Source organism: Echiichthys vipera, assembly GCF_963691815.1.
Source record: "Echiichthys vipera genome assembly, chromosome: 9".
NCBI lineage: Eukaryota > Metazoa > Chordata > Actinopteri > Perciformes > Trachinidae > Echiichthys > Echiichthys vipera.
The window spans coordinates 529,248-546,377 of NC_139834.1; the positions used below are offsets into that span (position 1 = coordinate 529,248).

The window sequence follows — 17,130 nt, forward strand, 5'->3', positions numbered from 1 at the left end:
ACAAAAACAGGATTATACAAAATAATTTGATGTCGTTTTAATATTAAACAGTAGGGGGCAGCAACACGCCACAGCTGCCTCACCGAAGAAGAAGAAAGCAAGATTCGAAGAAGAAGAAGAAAGATTCGAAGAAGAAGAATACGTCACATCCGGTGTTGCTGCCCGCTGTCACAGACAAGATGGCGGCCCTCGTCCCCCTGCGGTCCTCCGTGCTCGGCAGGGTGCTGCTGCTCCGCGGAGCTCTCAGCCCGGGTGTCCGCGCCTCTGCGGCCGGGCTCAGGTCCGTCTGTTCCGCCGCTCCGGAGCAGACAAAGTGGGCGGTGTCTGAATCCACGGAGGAGTATAAGTTCGTGGAGCGGCTCATCCCAGCGTCCCGGATCCCCCCTCCGCCCAAACACGCCGGGAGAACCCCGTCCGGCTGGATCCCTCCGGCGGACTCCCCGCCGCCTCTGCCCTACATGATCCGCCGCTCCCGCATGCACAACATCCCGGTGTACACCGACGTGACCCACGGCCGCCGCCTCACCACGCTGGTACGGAAGGTGGAGGGGGACATTTGGGCTCTGGAGAAGGACGTGAAGCAGCACCTGAAGGAGGTGACGGGGAAAGAGCTGCCGACGCAGGTCAACGAGGTCACCATGACCCTGACGGTCAAAGGCCACGTCGACAGCGAGCTCAAGGAGTGGTTGGCCAGCAAGGGCTTCTGACTGCGGGGTCCAGGACCGTCCCAGCAGGGGCCAGGACTGTCCCAGGTCCAGGTCCAGGACCGTCCCAGCAGCCTCTCTTCGGGCTCCAGGACTGTCCGGGGTCCAGGACTGTCCCAGCAGTGCATCTGCAGGCTCCAGGACTGCCCCAGGTCCAGGACTGTCCCAACAGCATCTCTGCAGGGTCCAGGACCGTCCCAGGTCCAGGACTGTCCCAGCAGCGTCTCTGCGGTGGGTCCAGGACTGTTGTGTGAAAGCACAGTTTGACTGAACACCAAAGAGATGTTGTTGTTGTTGTTGTTCTGGGCTCTAACTGTGTACATACGTGTGTGTGTGTGTTTGAGATGAATGTAATATTAAATATGCAAACGTAGCCACTGCTTCCTGTTTGGATTATTATTTTTTCTATTTAGCCTCAGACTTTTCTTTATGATGATCATTATTATTATTAATGGATCCTTTGGGATGAACTCTCGTAAGGAAACTCGATATTCAGCAGCTTGAGACGATTAGAAAACATCAGATTGATGCGTCTCTGGTTACGTTCAAAAGGCCTCAGGATGAACATCTGCAGCCTGATGTTTCCCCTTCAAAGTGTTCAGAGTCCGGCTCCTGTTGTTTTAAAGGTTCCTGTGAACCGTTCCAGGCCGAGGGAGCAGCAAACCTCAGCACTTCCTCTCCCACATCAGAACAGACCTGAGATCTTGGTCCCGACATTATCTCTGTTAACGTAGAACGAAAGGGAAGCAGGAAGTCGGGCTGAGGCAGCCGGAGGTGTCTCATGCCTCACTGTGTTGATGAGGACCATCCAACCCGTTCATACAGAGAACAGGGAGGAACCTCAGAGACCCAAGATGTGGAAGAACTGAAACACTCGAGCTACGAACCCTGAGGAAGACGACTGAGGGCAGATTTAGTGTTAGAGAACAGCATGACTTTAGTTTTTTCAGTGTTTAAATCAAAAGTTCTTACGCAGTTGAAGCGAACAGGAGCAGGGAAACAGATCTGCGGTCTCCAGACGATCCGCAGATCTGTTTCCCCTTCGTCCAAAGCTGTTGAGATTGTTTCACGTTGTCACCTGATGCAGTGAGTTTGTGTCTGTTTGTAACTTATTTCATTTGAAACGACGTAAAACTGCAGAAAATGCTCAGAGAAAATCAGGAACAACTGAATGTTTGGCTTTTTCTTTAAGGTCCAAACTGCTGCAGCACGTAAGGGTGATCAGAAGACGACACATAAATGCACGAGAGGCACTTTTACTGTTAAAGTTTAAAACATTACATTTATTCTTTAATTAAATAGGAACATTTCGAGCGAAGCTGAACTCTGATGACACTTGAGTTTGTTGAGCCCGTCCCTGCAGAGCTGTTCGTGTTGATGACGAGGTCGGTGTGTTAATGTGAACTGAACCTGATCAACGCCTCAGTCACACTGAAGACTACAATAATAAACTGTTCAGTCTCCATGGAGACAGTTTTTTCTGTGTAACAACTATTAAGGTAGATATCCCAGAGCGTCGTTAACAGCCAGGGCGTAAACGTTTCCCTTCCCGGTGTCTGTTTGATTCTGAGCTTCTCTCCACGCTGAGCGCCGACCGACAGTGACGACGTCTTTTAAACAGCATGTGTGTTTTCATAGCAGTAATTTTCTAGCTGCACAGACAGAAGGGAACATAGGGACGACATGGAGACAGTTTTTAAGGTAGAAATCCAGGAGAGATGCTAACAGCCGGACGTGGCTAACAGTGGTTAGCTCGGGGCAGCACGGTGAAGGCATTCAAAGGTCTTTTTTAACCACTAATGCTGCTGAAAATAACAGCAAACCTCTGCAGCAGCATGAGAAGAGTCCCTACACACACAACAAAGCAGAAATGGGCTCCTTCCACTGTAATGGACTTTACTATGAGAGGAGCTGGTACAGGGGCCAGTAGGTAAAAACACTCTTAATAAACTGGGCTCGACTCCTTTGAGGATGAAGGAGAGGAATATTCTTTAACTCCAGGGACAAAACTAGTCTATTGATTAAATACAGTATTTCGGAAATGCAACATGAACACATTGTTTTGGTTCTCTTACCTTTTTTGATTAAAACCAGATCAGCTCGCTCTAAAGCTTCTTTGTTGTGCTTATTATTAAATTACCCGTCTACTTAAGTTTGAAACCTGTGTTGTTGCTCAATAATAATAAATCTCTCCCTAAAATAAACTCTGGCTTCACTAACTACGCTGATGACGCTTTGTTGTGTGTGTAGGGACTCTTCTCATGTGTGTGTGTGTGTGTGTGTGTGTGTGTGTGTGTGTGTGTGTGTGTGTGTGTGTGTGTGTGTGTGTGTGTGTGTGTGTGTGTGTGTGTGTGTGTGTGTGTGTGTGTGTGTGTGTGTGTGTGTGTGTGTGTGTGTGTGTGTGTGTGTGTGTGTGTGTGCGTGCGTGTGTGTGGGGACTCTTCTCATGCTGCTGCAGAGGTTTGCTGTTATTTTCAGTAGCATTAGTGGTTAAAAAAGACCTTTGAATGCCTTCACCGTGCTGCCCCGAGCTAACCACTGCTAGCCACGTCCGGCTGTTAGCATCGCTCCATCGTCTCCATGGTTACTGATGATTAAAGTGCAGACAAAGACCCTGGAGGATGATTTGAGCTCTTCTCACTTCAGCAGACAAATCACCTTCCCCCCTGAATGTTGGTTGTTCTGATCCAGTGTCTGTTCACTGACGTCAGGGACGCAGGGAGAAGAAGTCTCTCGTTCGCCTCGAAAGCTCCTCCATTTGGTCCGCTGGAAAATATAAAAGAAGGAAAAAGCAGATAAATATTTAATAATGTGCAAATACACTGAGTGTGTGAGTATTTAGTGTGCGTGTAGGGGTGTAACGATACACGTATTCGCACCGAACTGTCACAGTCCAGCTCTTCTGGACAGGCACAGAGGTGGACCGTAAACGTGGCGTACGTCGCGTTAATACGGCGAATGAACGGTCTTGTTTTCAGGTGCAGAACTTCAAAGTTGTTGCCGAGCGACGACATGAAGCCGGAGCTCGCAGACGTCCCCCTGTCGTTCAAGTCCCAAAGTGTGGGATAACTTCAGATTAATTATGAACACGCACACACATTTACAAAGGCTCCATCCAGCTGTTGCCATGGTTACTGTGAAACAAACCAGCTCCAGACACTATTTCAACAACCCCGACCTGTGACTCCAGAACCTGAGTGAACGCTGCAGCTGCGATTATTAAGGAAGGATTTGATTTATTGGAGAATCGTGGCAGTATTTTTTATATATTTGTTATCGAGTGGAGAGATTAGATCTCCACACTGGTCCAGGAACGCCTCTGGACCCCCAGTTAGAGCTGGTTCATGTTTGGGGTCCCTGCTGGAGCTTCTGAACCCGTGACCCGACCCGGATAAGAGATTAAAGATGAGTGAGTGAGTGAGTGAGTGACTTTAAACCCAGATGCGCACCGCCCCGTGACTGTAGTGCACCGCTGCACGCCTGTGTGCATGGTCAGAGGACGTTCACTCACGTAAGTTGCGCTTCTCTCCTCGGCTCCAGTAACAAGGCTGCGTTTGGAGCTGGTTCAAGTTCTCATTCATGGAAACCGAAGCTTCGGAGAGTTCCTTCAGCGTTTCCAACTCCTGAGAAACAAAACACACCAGAAGAAGATCAAGCGTCAGTGGGACTCTGTGTCTACAGGACGGGTTTGTGCTGAGAGGCTGAGACGGATGTGGACGTACCGTGATGAGGGCGAGCAGTAGCTGGTGTGTCCTCTGGAAGACGTCGGTGCCCGTGCTGAAGTCGGGGGGGTCTCTGCTGCAGTAAGATCTCAAGTCTGTTTCAAACACGTGGCTGAAAGTCGCCATCAACATCTGGAGGTCGCACGCCGCCACACGCAGCGAGCTCGTAGAGAAAACAGCAGGACTCTGAGCGTCATGGCGGAGAAAGTCACACTGAGGAGAACAGAAAGAAGAACACGGCAAACGGATCAAACTCAGAACGACCACGACCATTAACAGTGGGAGGGCGCCCTCAGTGACAAGCTGCTCCTCTGAGTTCTGCTCAGCACCTTTTTCCTCAGACGAGCTGAGAAGTTTAGAGGCGAGTCAACCTGAAGACCAACATGTGTACCAGCCTACCTCTGACTGCAGCTGCTCCAGGGCGGACTGAGTCATCCGCAGAAGCGAGGAAGCATCAGCAGCGTCTTCTCTGCTCGACCTACAAGAGGGTCTGGTGCCTTTGTGCAGAGCCCTGTGAGGTAAAGATCAGCACAATGAGACGGGTACAGACACACCGCTGCTGCCGCCGCCGCTGCTGCTCCTTCAGTCTCTTATTGGATGTGCATGCAGGAAGGGATATAATGTAAGTGCAGCAGCACACGCACTTGATGTGTGCAGGCCAGGGGTCGAGTGTGGGTGTGAGCATCTCCGTGAGATGAGGTAAATGTTCGGCGGCGTGGAGCTCGTTCAGCAGCGTCTCTTGATCCGTCCTGAGCCCCGCAGACTTCCCACAGCCAGGAACTAAAGTCAGAAGCTGCTCGAGGAACCGAAGCTGCCTGTGAGGACTCGCTTCACCCTGAAGTGTACAGACGAAACAGGACATTTTCAGTTCATTGTGACGATGCAGGTTTTAGATCCTTCTCAGCCACAGCAGCTTTATGCTCTCACCCGGATCAGGTCCAGGTCGTCTGCTCGGGACAGCATCAGCTCCTGCCCCAGCACGGCCATCTCTGCACGACAGGGACGAAAGGCTTGCTCTTATCTTAGTTAATGTGGAGTTAGCCTATCCTGCTGTTCAGTCGTGACAGAACACCCTTTCAGAATAAGACTTCCTGTCTGAGCCTCGTGTTTCTCCTCAGTGTCGTGTTCCCCGTTGTTTGAACAGATGTGAGTTTTTAAAAACATCATCATTGACCTTTGACCTCTTTCTTCTGCATGAAAAGAGTCAAACTGAGCAAAGGGCTGATCCTGATTCTTCACATGTTCGAACCTTGGTTCTGTTTTTTTGGACCCGGAAATCTTATTTTGAAAGGGTGTTAGGTCACACTGAACAGAGGGATCGGCTAAATCTGGTATATTTACAGAAATGACCTCAGAACCGCCGTAGTCCTCATGCTCGTACACGTGCGCACGCTCGTGCTCGTGCTCGTGCAAACGTGCTTTACTAAAGCCCACCTCTCCCAAACGGGCCGTGGACGGCAAGCGTGCCGCTCCTAGACGTGGTACGGTTGCACTCACACTGGTCAAAGGAACCAGACTTTAGCTGTGACACGTGCTGGGGTACGGGACGGAGGCACAGTGGGAGGGCGCCCTGAGATTATTGTATCATCGGCTGATAATCACGTGCTGTGTAGGAAAGTTAACATTTTCACCTTTGGTCAAAGAGTCCGGGCCTTTGGACCTCCTGGACGTGGCCTTGGAACTGGCAAAGTTGGGGTTGATGCTGCAGAGAGAGAGAGAGGTGGAGGAATGACGGGGAGTCACATTTGTGTCTTTAACGTATTTCTGACGGATCAGAACAGCGCTGATGTTCTTCCACCTGCTGCAGATCCACGCCAGGATGTCGCTGCGGTGCTGAGAGGGAGCACACAGCAGCTGCAGCATGCTGTCCTCCTCCTGCAGGGACAGGCCCTCCACCAAGGGACACGACGCAGCCTCCGCAAAGACAAAACAGACAGAGACTTCAATTTTACAACAACGTCACACACTCCACGTGGGTGCAGTTAATGTCAGAACCCGTACGGCAGATACTCATCCGTCATGCAACGCCATCAGGGAGGCGTGTGATTGGCCCAGAGTGTGTTCTGCAGCAGGACAACGAGCCCACACATATAAAGAACAAGCACCAAACATGGATTTACCTTTCTTTTGATCAGTCGCTGCTGAAGTGATTAAAATTAACTTTTAATCACTTCTGTTCCTGAAACATTCTTAGTTTACAGCATTTTTCACACCGGCCTAAAACTTCTGAACAGTAACGTGTGTGTGTGTGTGTGTGTGTGTGTGTATATACACACACAGTATAGGGTCATTGGAGAGTTGTGAATTACACTTTATGCCCTGTAGATTTCAAATATTTTTTATTTTATTTTATTAAGTCGCAGCAAGTGTCATTAACAACAATTAATGTTCTTTCGATGTCGGATCAAATGTATTTAAAGTGTCTTTATAAGTGGATTTTTTTCATTGACACACATACAAACAGTGTATATATATATATATATATATATATATACACTGTTTGTATATACTGTTTGTGTGTGTGCTTATATGGATGTTTATATGTAGGCCTATAAATTATATCATATTCCTTTACATATATATGTTTATTTATGAAATTGTATATTGTATTTATTATTGTACAGTTACATTTACAAATTCTTCTTATAATAGATGAATTAAATTACAGCATCACTGAACTGTGAAAATGTGTCGGATTAAATAAAAAAGAGAGAAAATTAAAAATTAAATGAGTGAAAACTTCTTCCTGCTCCCTTTTAATGAATAATAATAATAATAATAATAATAATAATAATAATAATAATAATACAAGGGGCAGGAATAATTTAAAGTTAATTATATTTATGTTGTTACAGTTTTATTTGTTAAACTAATTTAATTTCGTACACTTTTGTTTTATTGACAAGTTTTGAAGAATAATTAGAAACTAGTGTTTTTATTTCCATTTAAACGCAGTTTTTTAAACTTCTGACAGTTTTAAATCACAACATTTGTTCCGGACATAAACACGGAGCTTTTTTAAACAGTTCATTTAAATATTTAAACATTAAACATTTAAACATTAAACAGTTGCTTCGTGTTGTTCAGAGGAAGAGTCGTAATTCAAACCTGTAATTCAGAATAAACGAACCGGCCGAGTTGTTTTTCTTTTGCAGCAGCCGCCATTTTACAAACTCTGCTTCTTCTTCTTCGCTGTTTATTGGCGGGAAAAGCTTTAAACTTCTTCTTCTTCGTCTGTATTTGCTGCAGAGTTGATGCCTCAGGGCTCACTGCTGCCGCCCTCAGGTCACAGTTATATCACTTTATTCTTTTATTATTATTATCTCCATTCTTAAAGAACTTTATTGAAGTTTATACAATTGACAAGTTATATATATATATACACACACACACACACACACACATACACACACACATATATATATATACTTTAGCACTTTAACACACGTTTATGCTCCTAGAGGACACTAACACACGTTTATGCTCCTAGAGGACACGTTAACACACGTTTAGGCTCCTAGAGGACACTTTAATACACGTTTATGCTCCTAGAGGACACTTTATCACACGTTTATGCTCCTAGAGGACACTTTAACACACGTTTATGCTCCTAGAGGACACTTTAGCACACGTTTTTGCTCCTAGAGGACACTTTAACACACGTTTATGCTCCTAGAGGACACTTTAACACACGTTTATGCTCCTAGAGGACACGTTAACACACGTTTATGCTCCTAGAGGACACTTTAACACACGTTTATGCTCCTAGAGGACACTTTAACACACGTTTAGGCTCCTAGAGGACACTCTAACACACGTTTATGCTCCTAGAGGACACTTTAACACACGTTTAGGCTCCTAGAGGACACTTTAATACACGTTTATGCTCCTAGAGGACACTTTAACACACGTTTATGCTCCTAGAGGACACTTTATCACACGTTTATGCTCCTAGAGGACACTTTAACACACGTTTATGCTCCTAGAGGACACTTTAACACACGTTTAGGCTCCTAGAGGACACTTCAACACACGTTTAGGCTCCTAGAGGACACTTTAGCACACGTTTATGCTCCTAGAGGACACTTTAACACACGTTTATGCTCCTAGAGGACACTTTAACACACCTAGAGGGCACATTTTTCAACAATTGGGCCACGGGGGGCTGACTTAAAATCTAATCATGAGTGTGAAGTTGTTCTGTATTTATTTACCTCTCAACAAGTTGACTGAAGAGAGTGAAACACACACACACACACACAGGTCCCTCCCTGTGTGTGTGTGTGTGTGTGTGTGTGTGTGTGTGTGTGTGTGTGTGTGTGTGTGTGTGTGTGTGTGTGTGTGTGTGTGTGTGTGTGTGTGTGTGTGTGTGTGTGGAGGACCTGCCTGACTTGTTTTGCCTGTGTCTGCAGTAGAAGAGCAGCGCTCTCACACTCCTCAGTCCTCAGTTTCCTGAGCTGCTGCGTTTGAAAGAAGGAGAATGGACAAAGGTCTCGAAGCCAACGGGGAGGAAATGGCTCTGAACAGAGTGGACGACGTCGAGGTGAGAGACACAGACTCACTCCTCTCCATCAGATTCAATCAGATACGAAGTGCTCCTTTATTTCTGCTCTGCCCTGTTTGAGTCTCTTCTGCTCTAAATGCTGTTGTTGTTCTTTACTCTGTTCGGTTTCTGTTGGATTTGTATTCATCGCCAACAATCAACACAAAGATAAAACACAAAGACAGATGAATCCTTCCGAGTCAGAAGAGGCAGAAGCATAAAGTTTATAAAGTCTGGATGTTACAGAATAAATGAATATAATGCATTTCTTTATACTGCATATATGAAACACAGCTCATACAGTTCGCTTTATTACATCATTAATAACTCACACTACACAGGCGCGTCCCTAAATGTCCCTAAATGTGTTCATTCAGGGTTTCAGTGTAAGTTGTTGGCGGTTAGATGATAAAAGTGTCCCTCACGTGTTCCTGTATCTGCACACAGCACTGAGCCGACACATCCTGCAGAAGGAAGACACACACAATCACACACACACACACACACACACACACACACACACACACACACACACACACACACACACACACACACACACACACACACACACACACACACACACACACACACACACACACACACACACACACACACACACACACACACACACACACACGCGCCATCACACGCACACACACACACACACACACACACAGACACAATCACACGCACACACACACACAATCACACGCCATCACACACACACACACACAATCACACACGCCATCACACACACACACACACAATCACACGCACAGCCACTAAAGTCCAGAGTTATTACTTTTACATAAGGAAGCAGGAGAGACGCATGTTTATCTGTTCTGCTGTCAAAAGAGCCGTGACACGTCACACTCGTTTGGGATTGTGACGGATGGATGGATGGATGGATGGATAGATGGACGGACAGACAGACAGACAGACAGACAGACAGACAGACAGACAGACAGACAGACAGACAGACAGACAGACAGACAGACAGACAGACAGACAGACAGACAGACAGACACACAGACAGACAGACAGACAGACAGACACACAGACAGACAGACAGACAGACAGACAGACACACAGACAGACAGACAGACAGACAGACAGACAGACAGATGGACAGATGGACAGATGGATGGACAGACGGACAGGCAGACAGAAAGATAGATAGATCTAAATGACGTCATCGCAGCAGTTGTACAAAACAATCAGAAATATAAAATATAAACTACAAACAGAATCAGAATCAGTATCAAACATTTAAAACACTAATATTAAAATAAACTCTGTGTTTTACAAAGAGCAGGAAGTGACCAACAAAAAGGTGAGTCCATGTTTTATTTTTACACTTGTAAAAAGCTGGAAATGACTCGAATCACACACACACACACACACACACACACACACACACACACACACACACACACACACACACACACACGTGGACGTGACAGAGTCAGCGTGTTGCGTCTCGTTCTCTCTCCAGACGAGTTTTAACCGGTTGCTCGGCCGCTCCCACGTCTCCTCACACACCTGGAGTACACACACACACACTCAGAGAGCGTAGCAACAAAACACAACACGCCTTAAACCGCGGTGACGCATGGACACGTGCACGGAGAACACTCAGACGTGCACGGAGAACAAAACAATGACACTTTCTCTTTACTGTGTAAGGAGCTTCTGCATGAACGCAGCTCTGCCTGGATCCTCCAACAGGAGCTGAAACTCTCTCTCTCTCCTCTCTGCACTCGCAGGCGCAGACGGCCCCATCTGGGAAGGGGCGTCGCACCATCAACATGAACCACTACGCCACGAAGAAGAGCGCGGCCCAGAGCATGCTGGACGTGGCCCTGCTGATGGCCAACTCGTCCCAGCTGAAGACCGTGCTCTATGTGGGGCCCAACTACCGCTTCTACGTGCCCCTCATAGTCCTGCTGTCTCTGTCCATCACGCTGCAGGTCATCGTGGGGCTGCTGCTCGTCTTCATCGGCAAGTCGCTCTGCATCTGTCGCTCCTCCTGCATCTTTAAGGAGCTTTAGACACTTTTAAACTGAAGCCAGCTGGAGAATTACACACAAAACCCTTTAATGGAGTCTCCCTCAGCCCTCCTCCTGTTTGCTTTACCATCGTTGGGTTGTTCTGCTGAACTCACGCACACACGACACACACTAGTCTCTAATTTGACTGTAAATCTCCATTTCAAGGAGGCATTTTGCTTCTTTGGTAGAACAACGTATTATAAAATAGTCAAGGTTAACACTCATCACAGCTCCAAGTGTCTCTGAACAGGACTTCCCGTCTTATACGGAGGTCCGCGTGCTGACATCGTTTGCACGCCCCATCAGGTCTTTAACACACTCACACACACATCTACCATCAGTGGCGTCTACGCTGTGTCCAGACGTCATCACGCCCAAACACAGTTCTGTTGTTTTCTAAGCAGATTGTGTTTATCAGGCTTCTGTCCCAGAACACGGTGACCTCGGCCTGTTCACTTTCTCACTCATGTTTTCTTCCACACGTGATCGAACATCATCGTGTTAACACTTAATACTCTACACTGGGGGGGGGGGGGGGGCACCTTTAATCTACCAACTAACCATACTTTCTTTAATCTGCACAAAAAACAAGAAGTGAGGGGTTTACAGGGGAAAGGACGAGTGTGTGTGTGTGTGTGTGTTTAGAGAGAGAGGTAAATGTTGTTATGGAAATGTATTTCTTCAACAAACAGGATCAGCTCTTTCTCTGTGGTTTATTCTGACAAAGACAAAAATACGTTCACCCTGCGTCCTCACAAAGCTCAGAGTTTAGCAGGAACGACCCCGAGCCCACTGGTGCTCAGCCTTTTAGAGGAGGAGACCCCCCATCCAGACAGACCGGGTCACAAGGTCACAGACAGGGTCACAGACTGGGTCACATGGTCACAGGCAGAACGAGCTAAGCCTTGGTCGGGTGACGTCTTTAGACCAAACAAAAACACGCCTCAGACATTACAATTCTGAACATTCTGAACCTCTCTCATCACAATGTCTCTAAAACAGGGTCCACTTATGCCGTTATACCATCATGAGTTAGTAATTTGCGTCATCCATTAAGAAGTTTAGACAGAGGAGACACTGACCTGCGTCTGACCTGACAAAACTATGATTATAAATTACAAAGATCCAAAATTCCCACAACAATGTTTCAGTAAAGTTTACAAAAGAGCAAAACAACGTGACAAGATGGAGGCCTGATAAACATTTACCTTGTCACGCCTCCATCTATCTAACTGTCTTCACACAGACCTACTTCCTCCAACCACCACATTATGACTTTAACTCTTGATATTTAATCTTCCATGTTTCCAAATCCAAAATCATCGTCCACACTTTAAAAAAAGCACTAATTTTGTTTGGGACGCCACTTTTTTTCCACCATCTTCATTAAAATCCTTTCTTCCCTGATTTGAACATTTCTATTTGTGATATAAAAACATATTTGACATTTCTTTTTAAGTATGAATGAATGTTTTATGTCAAACATGTGAAACTAAATGACACTTGAAGCTCGAGTCGTTAAAACACTTTGTATGTTTGTAAAGAAACAAAAGAAGCATCAGCTTCATAATTCATAACCCGTCTCCACTTTAGTACCTACTCCAGGTTTACTTACTTCCTGTTTCCTGTTTGTTTTAATACGCTCAACAAAACAACACAATAACCTCTTGTGTAAAATAAATAAATGACAAGTATGGATAAAGGGAGACCCCTGGTGTGTGTCGTCCCCCTCTTCTTCTTCCCTGTACCTCGTAAACACCGTCTGTTTGTGCCGTTGTTTGAATCCGCACCTGGTCGGACGTCGTCTGAGCTCCTCCTCTCGTCTGTTAAAGGTTTTTAAAGTTAAAGTGTGCGTACACATGTTTCAGATTCAGTTTCTCCTTCTCTTGGAAGAAACATGCTTGAATATTTACTGCTTACATGTCGTTTGTTGCTCTTTACTGGAAACTGAGCAGATCAGTGAGTTTCAGTATCTTTGATTTGGAGAATAAGGGGTTAATGAGTCTGTGAAGGTTCTCATGTGTCCAGGTCGTCGTTCTCCTCAAAACAGTTTCAGTCAAAAGCAACTGGACTTGGTTATTGGTCAGGAAGACGTTTCACCTCTGATCCAAGAGGCTTCATCAGTTCATGTACGCATCTGACCAGGACCAGGACCAGGACCAGGACCAGGACCAGGACCCGGACCAGGACCAGGACCAGGACCAGGCTGGGACTGGACCAGGACCAGGACCAGGCCGGGACTGCTGTCCAATGCAATGAGGAATGCAAAGATCTCTACACTGGAGAAACAAAAGAACCACTGCATAAACGCACGGCCCAACACAGGAGAGCTAACTCCTCAGGCCTGGACTCTGCTGCCCACTCACATCTCAAGGAGAAAGCCCACTGATGACAATAATGTCCACATCCTGGACAAAGAGGATAGATGGTTTGAAAAAGGAGGAAAAGAAGAGAAACCATGGCTAACCAGAGGAGGAGGTCTGAGACACCAGGACCAGGCTGGGACTGGACCATCGCTAACCAGAGGAGGAGGTCTGAGACACCACTTCTCTCCAGTTACCAATGCTGCCCTTTCATCCCTTCATCCAACCTCAAAGAACAACTGTTCACACACGTCCTCCTGTGACTCCAACCACTGTCGTTTAGACTCAATAGAGCACTAACCAAGTCCAGACCTACTTCCACCAACCACTGGACCAGGACCAGGACCAGGCTGGGACTGGACCAGCACTAACCAAGTCCAGACCTACTTCCACCAACAACTGTCACTCTAACGACGGTCGTTGGCACTTGGAGCACAAAGGGTTCCAGTGACATCATCGGCCTGTGAGAGGTTAAATACCTGGATCTCACACCAGCTAGTTGGACCAGTCCCAGCCTGGTCCTGGTCCAGTCCCAGCCTGGTCCTGGTCCTGGTCCAGTCCCAGCCTGGTCCTGGTCCTGGTCCTGGTCCTGGTCCAGTCCTAGCCTGCTCCTGGTCCTGGTCCTGGTCCTGGTCCTGGTCCTGGTCCTGGTCAGATGCGTACATGAACTGATGAAGCCTCTTGGATCAGAGGTGAAACGTCTTCCTGACAAAGAACCAAGTCCAGTTGCTTTGGACTGAAGCTGCTTTGCGGATAAGGTCTGAGCGTGTTCTCTGTCCCCAGTGTTGGGAACGATCCTGACGGCTCTAAGTCGCTACGACATGTCTGAGGTTTTGTTCTTTTATCATTGTCAGCACATTTTGGACGAAACAGTCTTCACCTTCTTTCTTAAACAGAAACTCTTCTAAAGTTCTGATTCTTCAGCCGTGTGTGTGTCTCATGTCTGCGCTTCTGTCCCGACAGTGAAGTACGATCTCAACGACGTGAGGAAACAAGCCAAGCTGAACACGATGAACAACGCGGCGACGGTGTTCGTCTTCTTCACCGTCCTCATCAACATCTTCATCACGGCGCTGGGGTTCGAGGGCCATGCCATCAGGTACAGAACACACACACCCGCTGTGGCGTCGCCGCGCCCTCCTCCTGCTCTGAACGCCTCTCCCCTTGTTCTCCACAGCTCAGCGGCGGCGGCACCTGTGATATCCTTAGAAGAGCCCAAGCTTTCCATCCTGCCTGCAGACCTGAACGTGACCGCGAGCCTTTAGACCCGGTCTCGGACCAAACTAAGACGTTTGCTCGATCCCCTGTTGTCTCAAAGTCTTTAATCTCAAGGGTCAGGGTCGGGCTGCAGCCGTTCTGTAACTTCTCCATCAGCTGCGTTCAAACGAGGACTCGTCTGGGCGAAGATTCACCAGCTGGAACACACTTCCTGGCTCCATCCACCATCCTGTTAGGGCGCCCTCCCACTGTTCCTCCGTCCCGTGCCCCAGCACGTGTCACGGCTAAAGTCTGGTTCCTTTGACCGGTGTGAGTGCAACCGTACCGCCTCTAGGAGCGGCACGCTTGCCGTCCACGGCCCGTTTCTCTAAACCCCCCCCAGATCTGAAGATGAAACTTTACAAAAACCAGTGTGTGTCCAGCACACACACACACATAAACTCCCCCCCACACACACACGTGCTCCCTGAAGAGGAACGAGGGTTAAAGGAGCCTGGAGACCCTGGTTTGCTGAATGGTTTGTAAAAGTTGAACTTACTCGCACGAGCACCTCCACTGCAACTGTCTCCGTCAGCTGCAACGCTCATGGAGACAGAGTCCTGCTGCAAACAGGTGAAGCCGTTCACTGAAGCTCAGGAGATCGAAACGATGAGACGACCAGAGTCCAGATCTGAACCCATGGAGCACAGGTGTCAAAGTGATCCAGTGAAGAGACGCTGTGGCTGCAGGTTTTCAACCCAACCAAGCAAAAACACACCTGACCCGACGTATTCAATCAATTGGTTTGTTGGATCAGGTGTGTGTTTGCTTGGTTACAATGAAAACCTGCAGCCACAGCGCCCCAGTACTGGATCAGTTTGACCCCCCTGCCATAGAGAAGCTCTGGAAGATCCTCCGTGACAGAGTAAAGTGTAATAAACCCACTCCAGGTAGTGAAGTGTGTCAGGGCGCACCCCCACTGTGCCTCTGCACCGCGCCAAAACAGGTTTTACCCGTAAAGTCTGGTTCCTTTGACCAGTGTGAGTGCAACCGTACCACGTCTAGGAGCGGCACGCTTGCCGTCCACGGTCCGTTTGGGAGAGGTGGGCTTTAGTAAAGCACGTTTGCACGTGTACGAGCACGAGCGTGCGCACGTGTACGAGCACGAGGCCTACGGCGGTTCTGAGGTCATTTCCTGTGCGCCTGTTGGGACGTAGAAAAAAGAAGGAGGGACCATGCGCGGACATTTCAAACAATGGCGGTGAAAGGTTCACGTTGGTGTGATGCGGAGGTGGAGTGTTTACTGCAGATTTGGTCGATGAAAAGATTCAAAAACAGTCGACAAGACGCACAAAAACTCCGAGGTCTACGGAAAGATCTGGAAACAAAGCCACGCATCGCCATGGCGTCATCCATGCGTGTGACGTGTTACGGCGTGATGACGTATAGGCAGCAAGAAGCATTCTCCGAGGCCCAGGTAGTGTGAGTACAAACGGGCCTGGAGGGGGGGACAAGGACCCTAAAGCACGGGGCACGGGACGCACGCACAGTGGGAGGGCGCTCTAACCTGTGACTGAGGCACAGTGGGAGGGCGCTCTAACCTGTGACGGAGGCACAGTGGGAGGGCGCCCATAGAGAGCGAGTCAGGACGGACGCAGATCAAAGCAGAGCAGAGGGAGAAACTAGTGACGTCCTGTGGGTTCAGACGTGCTGACGTCACTCACAGCTGTGGCCTCTGCACTTCCTGTTCCTGTTTGAATCCTACAGAAGGAAACATGGTGGAAGTCTTCTCCTCTGACACGATCAACGCTCTTCTCTGACTCTGATCTCTGTGTGTTTGAAGCCTCTTTGTTCTTTATTGTAAATAAACTCAGAGCTTTTTGTTGTTTGTTAGATTCAAAGCTTCTTTTTCTTGCAACTAAATAAACGAATGCTTTACTTAATATTTGACTCTTTAACTTTCACCTCATTAACGTTTTGCATTGTTGTGGAAAGACGCTTGGACCTGGACCTGGTTCTCTGGGTCCTGACCTGGACCTGGTTCTCTGGGTCCTGACCTGGACCTGGTTCTCTGGGTCCTGACCTGGACCTGGTTCTGAGGGTCCTGACCTGGACCTGGTTCTCTGGGTCCTGACCTGGACCTGGTTCTTTGGGTCCTGACCTGGACCTGGTTCTTTGGGTCCTGACCTGGACCTGGTTCTGAGGTCCTGACCTGGTTCTGAGGGTAGGAACCAGGATAGAAGAAGACTTTGTTTGGATATTTAAATAGAACAGATTCATTCAAGTTCGTAGGATTTCACCTTAAGTGCTTAAAGTTCAGTGAAATCAGTATTTAAGACGGGAGAAAGGGTCTAAGAGGAGCTCCACGAGGGTCACCCACCCCTGGAGGGACCCATCAAGACGGCTAACGGAGTTTCAGTTTGATACTGGAGCTGGATTTTGACAGGATCAGCTTTTTCTCTGTGGTTTATTCTGACAAAGACCAAAACACGTTCACCCTGCTTCCTCACAAAGCTCAGAGTTTAGCAGGAACGACCCCGAGTCTTTTAG

At 47.8% G+C, this 17,130-nt stretch overlaps 3 protein-coding genes across 3 annotated transcripts; 2 read left to right on the top strand and 1 right to left on the bottom strand.

The window, feature by feature from the left end:
• Window positions 1-177: 177 nt before the first annotated feature.
• On the top strand, window positions 178-1,067 carry mrpl49 (mitochondrial ribosomal protein L49). Its single transcript, XM_083919955.1, has one exon. The coding sequence runs from the start codon at window positions 180-182 to the stop codon at window positions 705-707; it is 528 nt and encodes a 175-aa protein (XP_083776081.1). The 5' UTR covers window positions 178-179; the 3' UTR covers window positions 708-1,067.
• A 2,240-nt stretch (window positions 1,068-3,307) lies between these two features.
• haus7 (HAUS augmin-like complex, subunit 7) lies at window positions 3,308-7,591 on the bottom strand (the record flags this gene model as incomplete). Its single annotated transcript, XM_083920280.1, has 9 exons — window positions 3,308-3,470; window positions 4,216-4,327; window positions 4,427-4,639; window positions 4,826-4,937; window positions 5,071-5,261; window positions 5,354-5,415; window positions 6,058-6,128; window positions 6,225-6,340; window positions 7,535-7,591. 9 exons carry the CDS (start codon window positions 7,589-7,591, stop codon window positions 3,412-3,414), a joined length of 993 nt encoding a protein of 330 aa, XP_083776406.1. The 3' UTR covers window positions 3,308-3,411.
• Window positions 7,592-8,834: 1,243 nt separating this feature from the next.
• LOC310951472 (ninjurin-1) lies at window positions 8,835-16,523 on the top strand. The gene is made up of 4 exons (XM_083919696.1): window positions 8,835-8,969; window positions 10,736-10,970; window positions 14,347-14,482; window positions 14,561-16,523. The coding sequence occupies exons 1-4, from the start codon at window positions 8,907-8,909 to the stop codon at window positions 14,646-14,648; spliced, it is 522 nt and encodes a 173-aa protein (XP_083775822.1). The 5' UTR covers window positions 8,835-8,906; the 3' UTR covers window positions 14,649-16,523.
• Window positions 16,524-17,130: the final 607 nt, after the last annotated feature.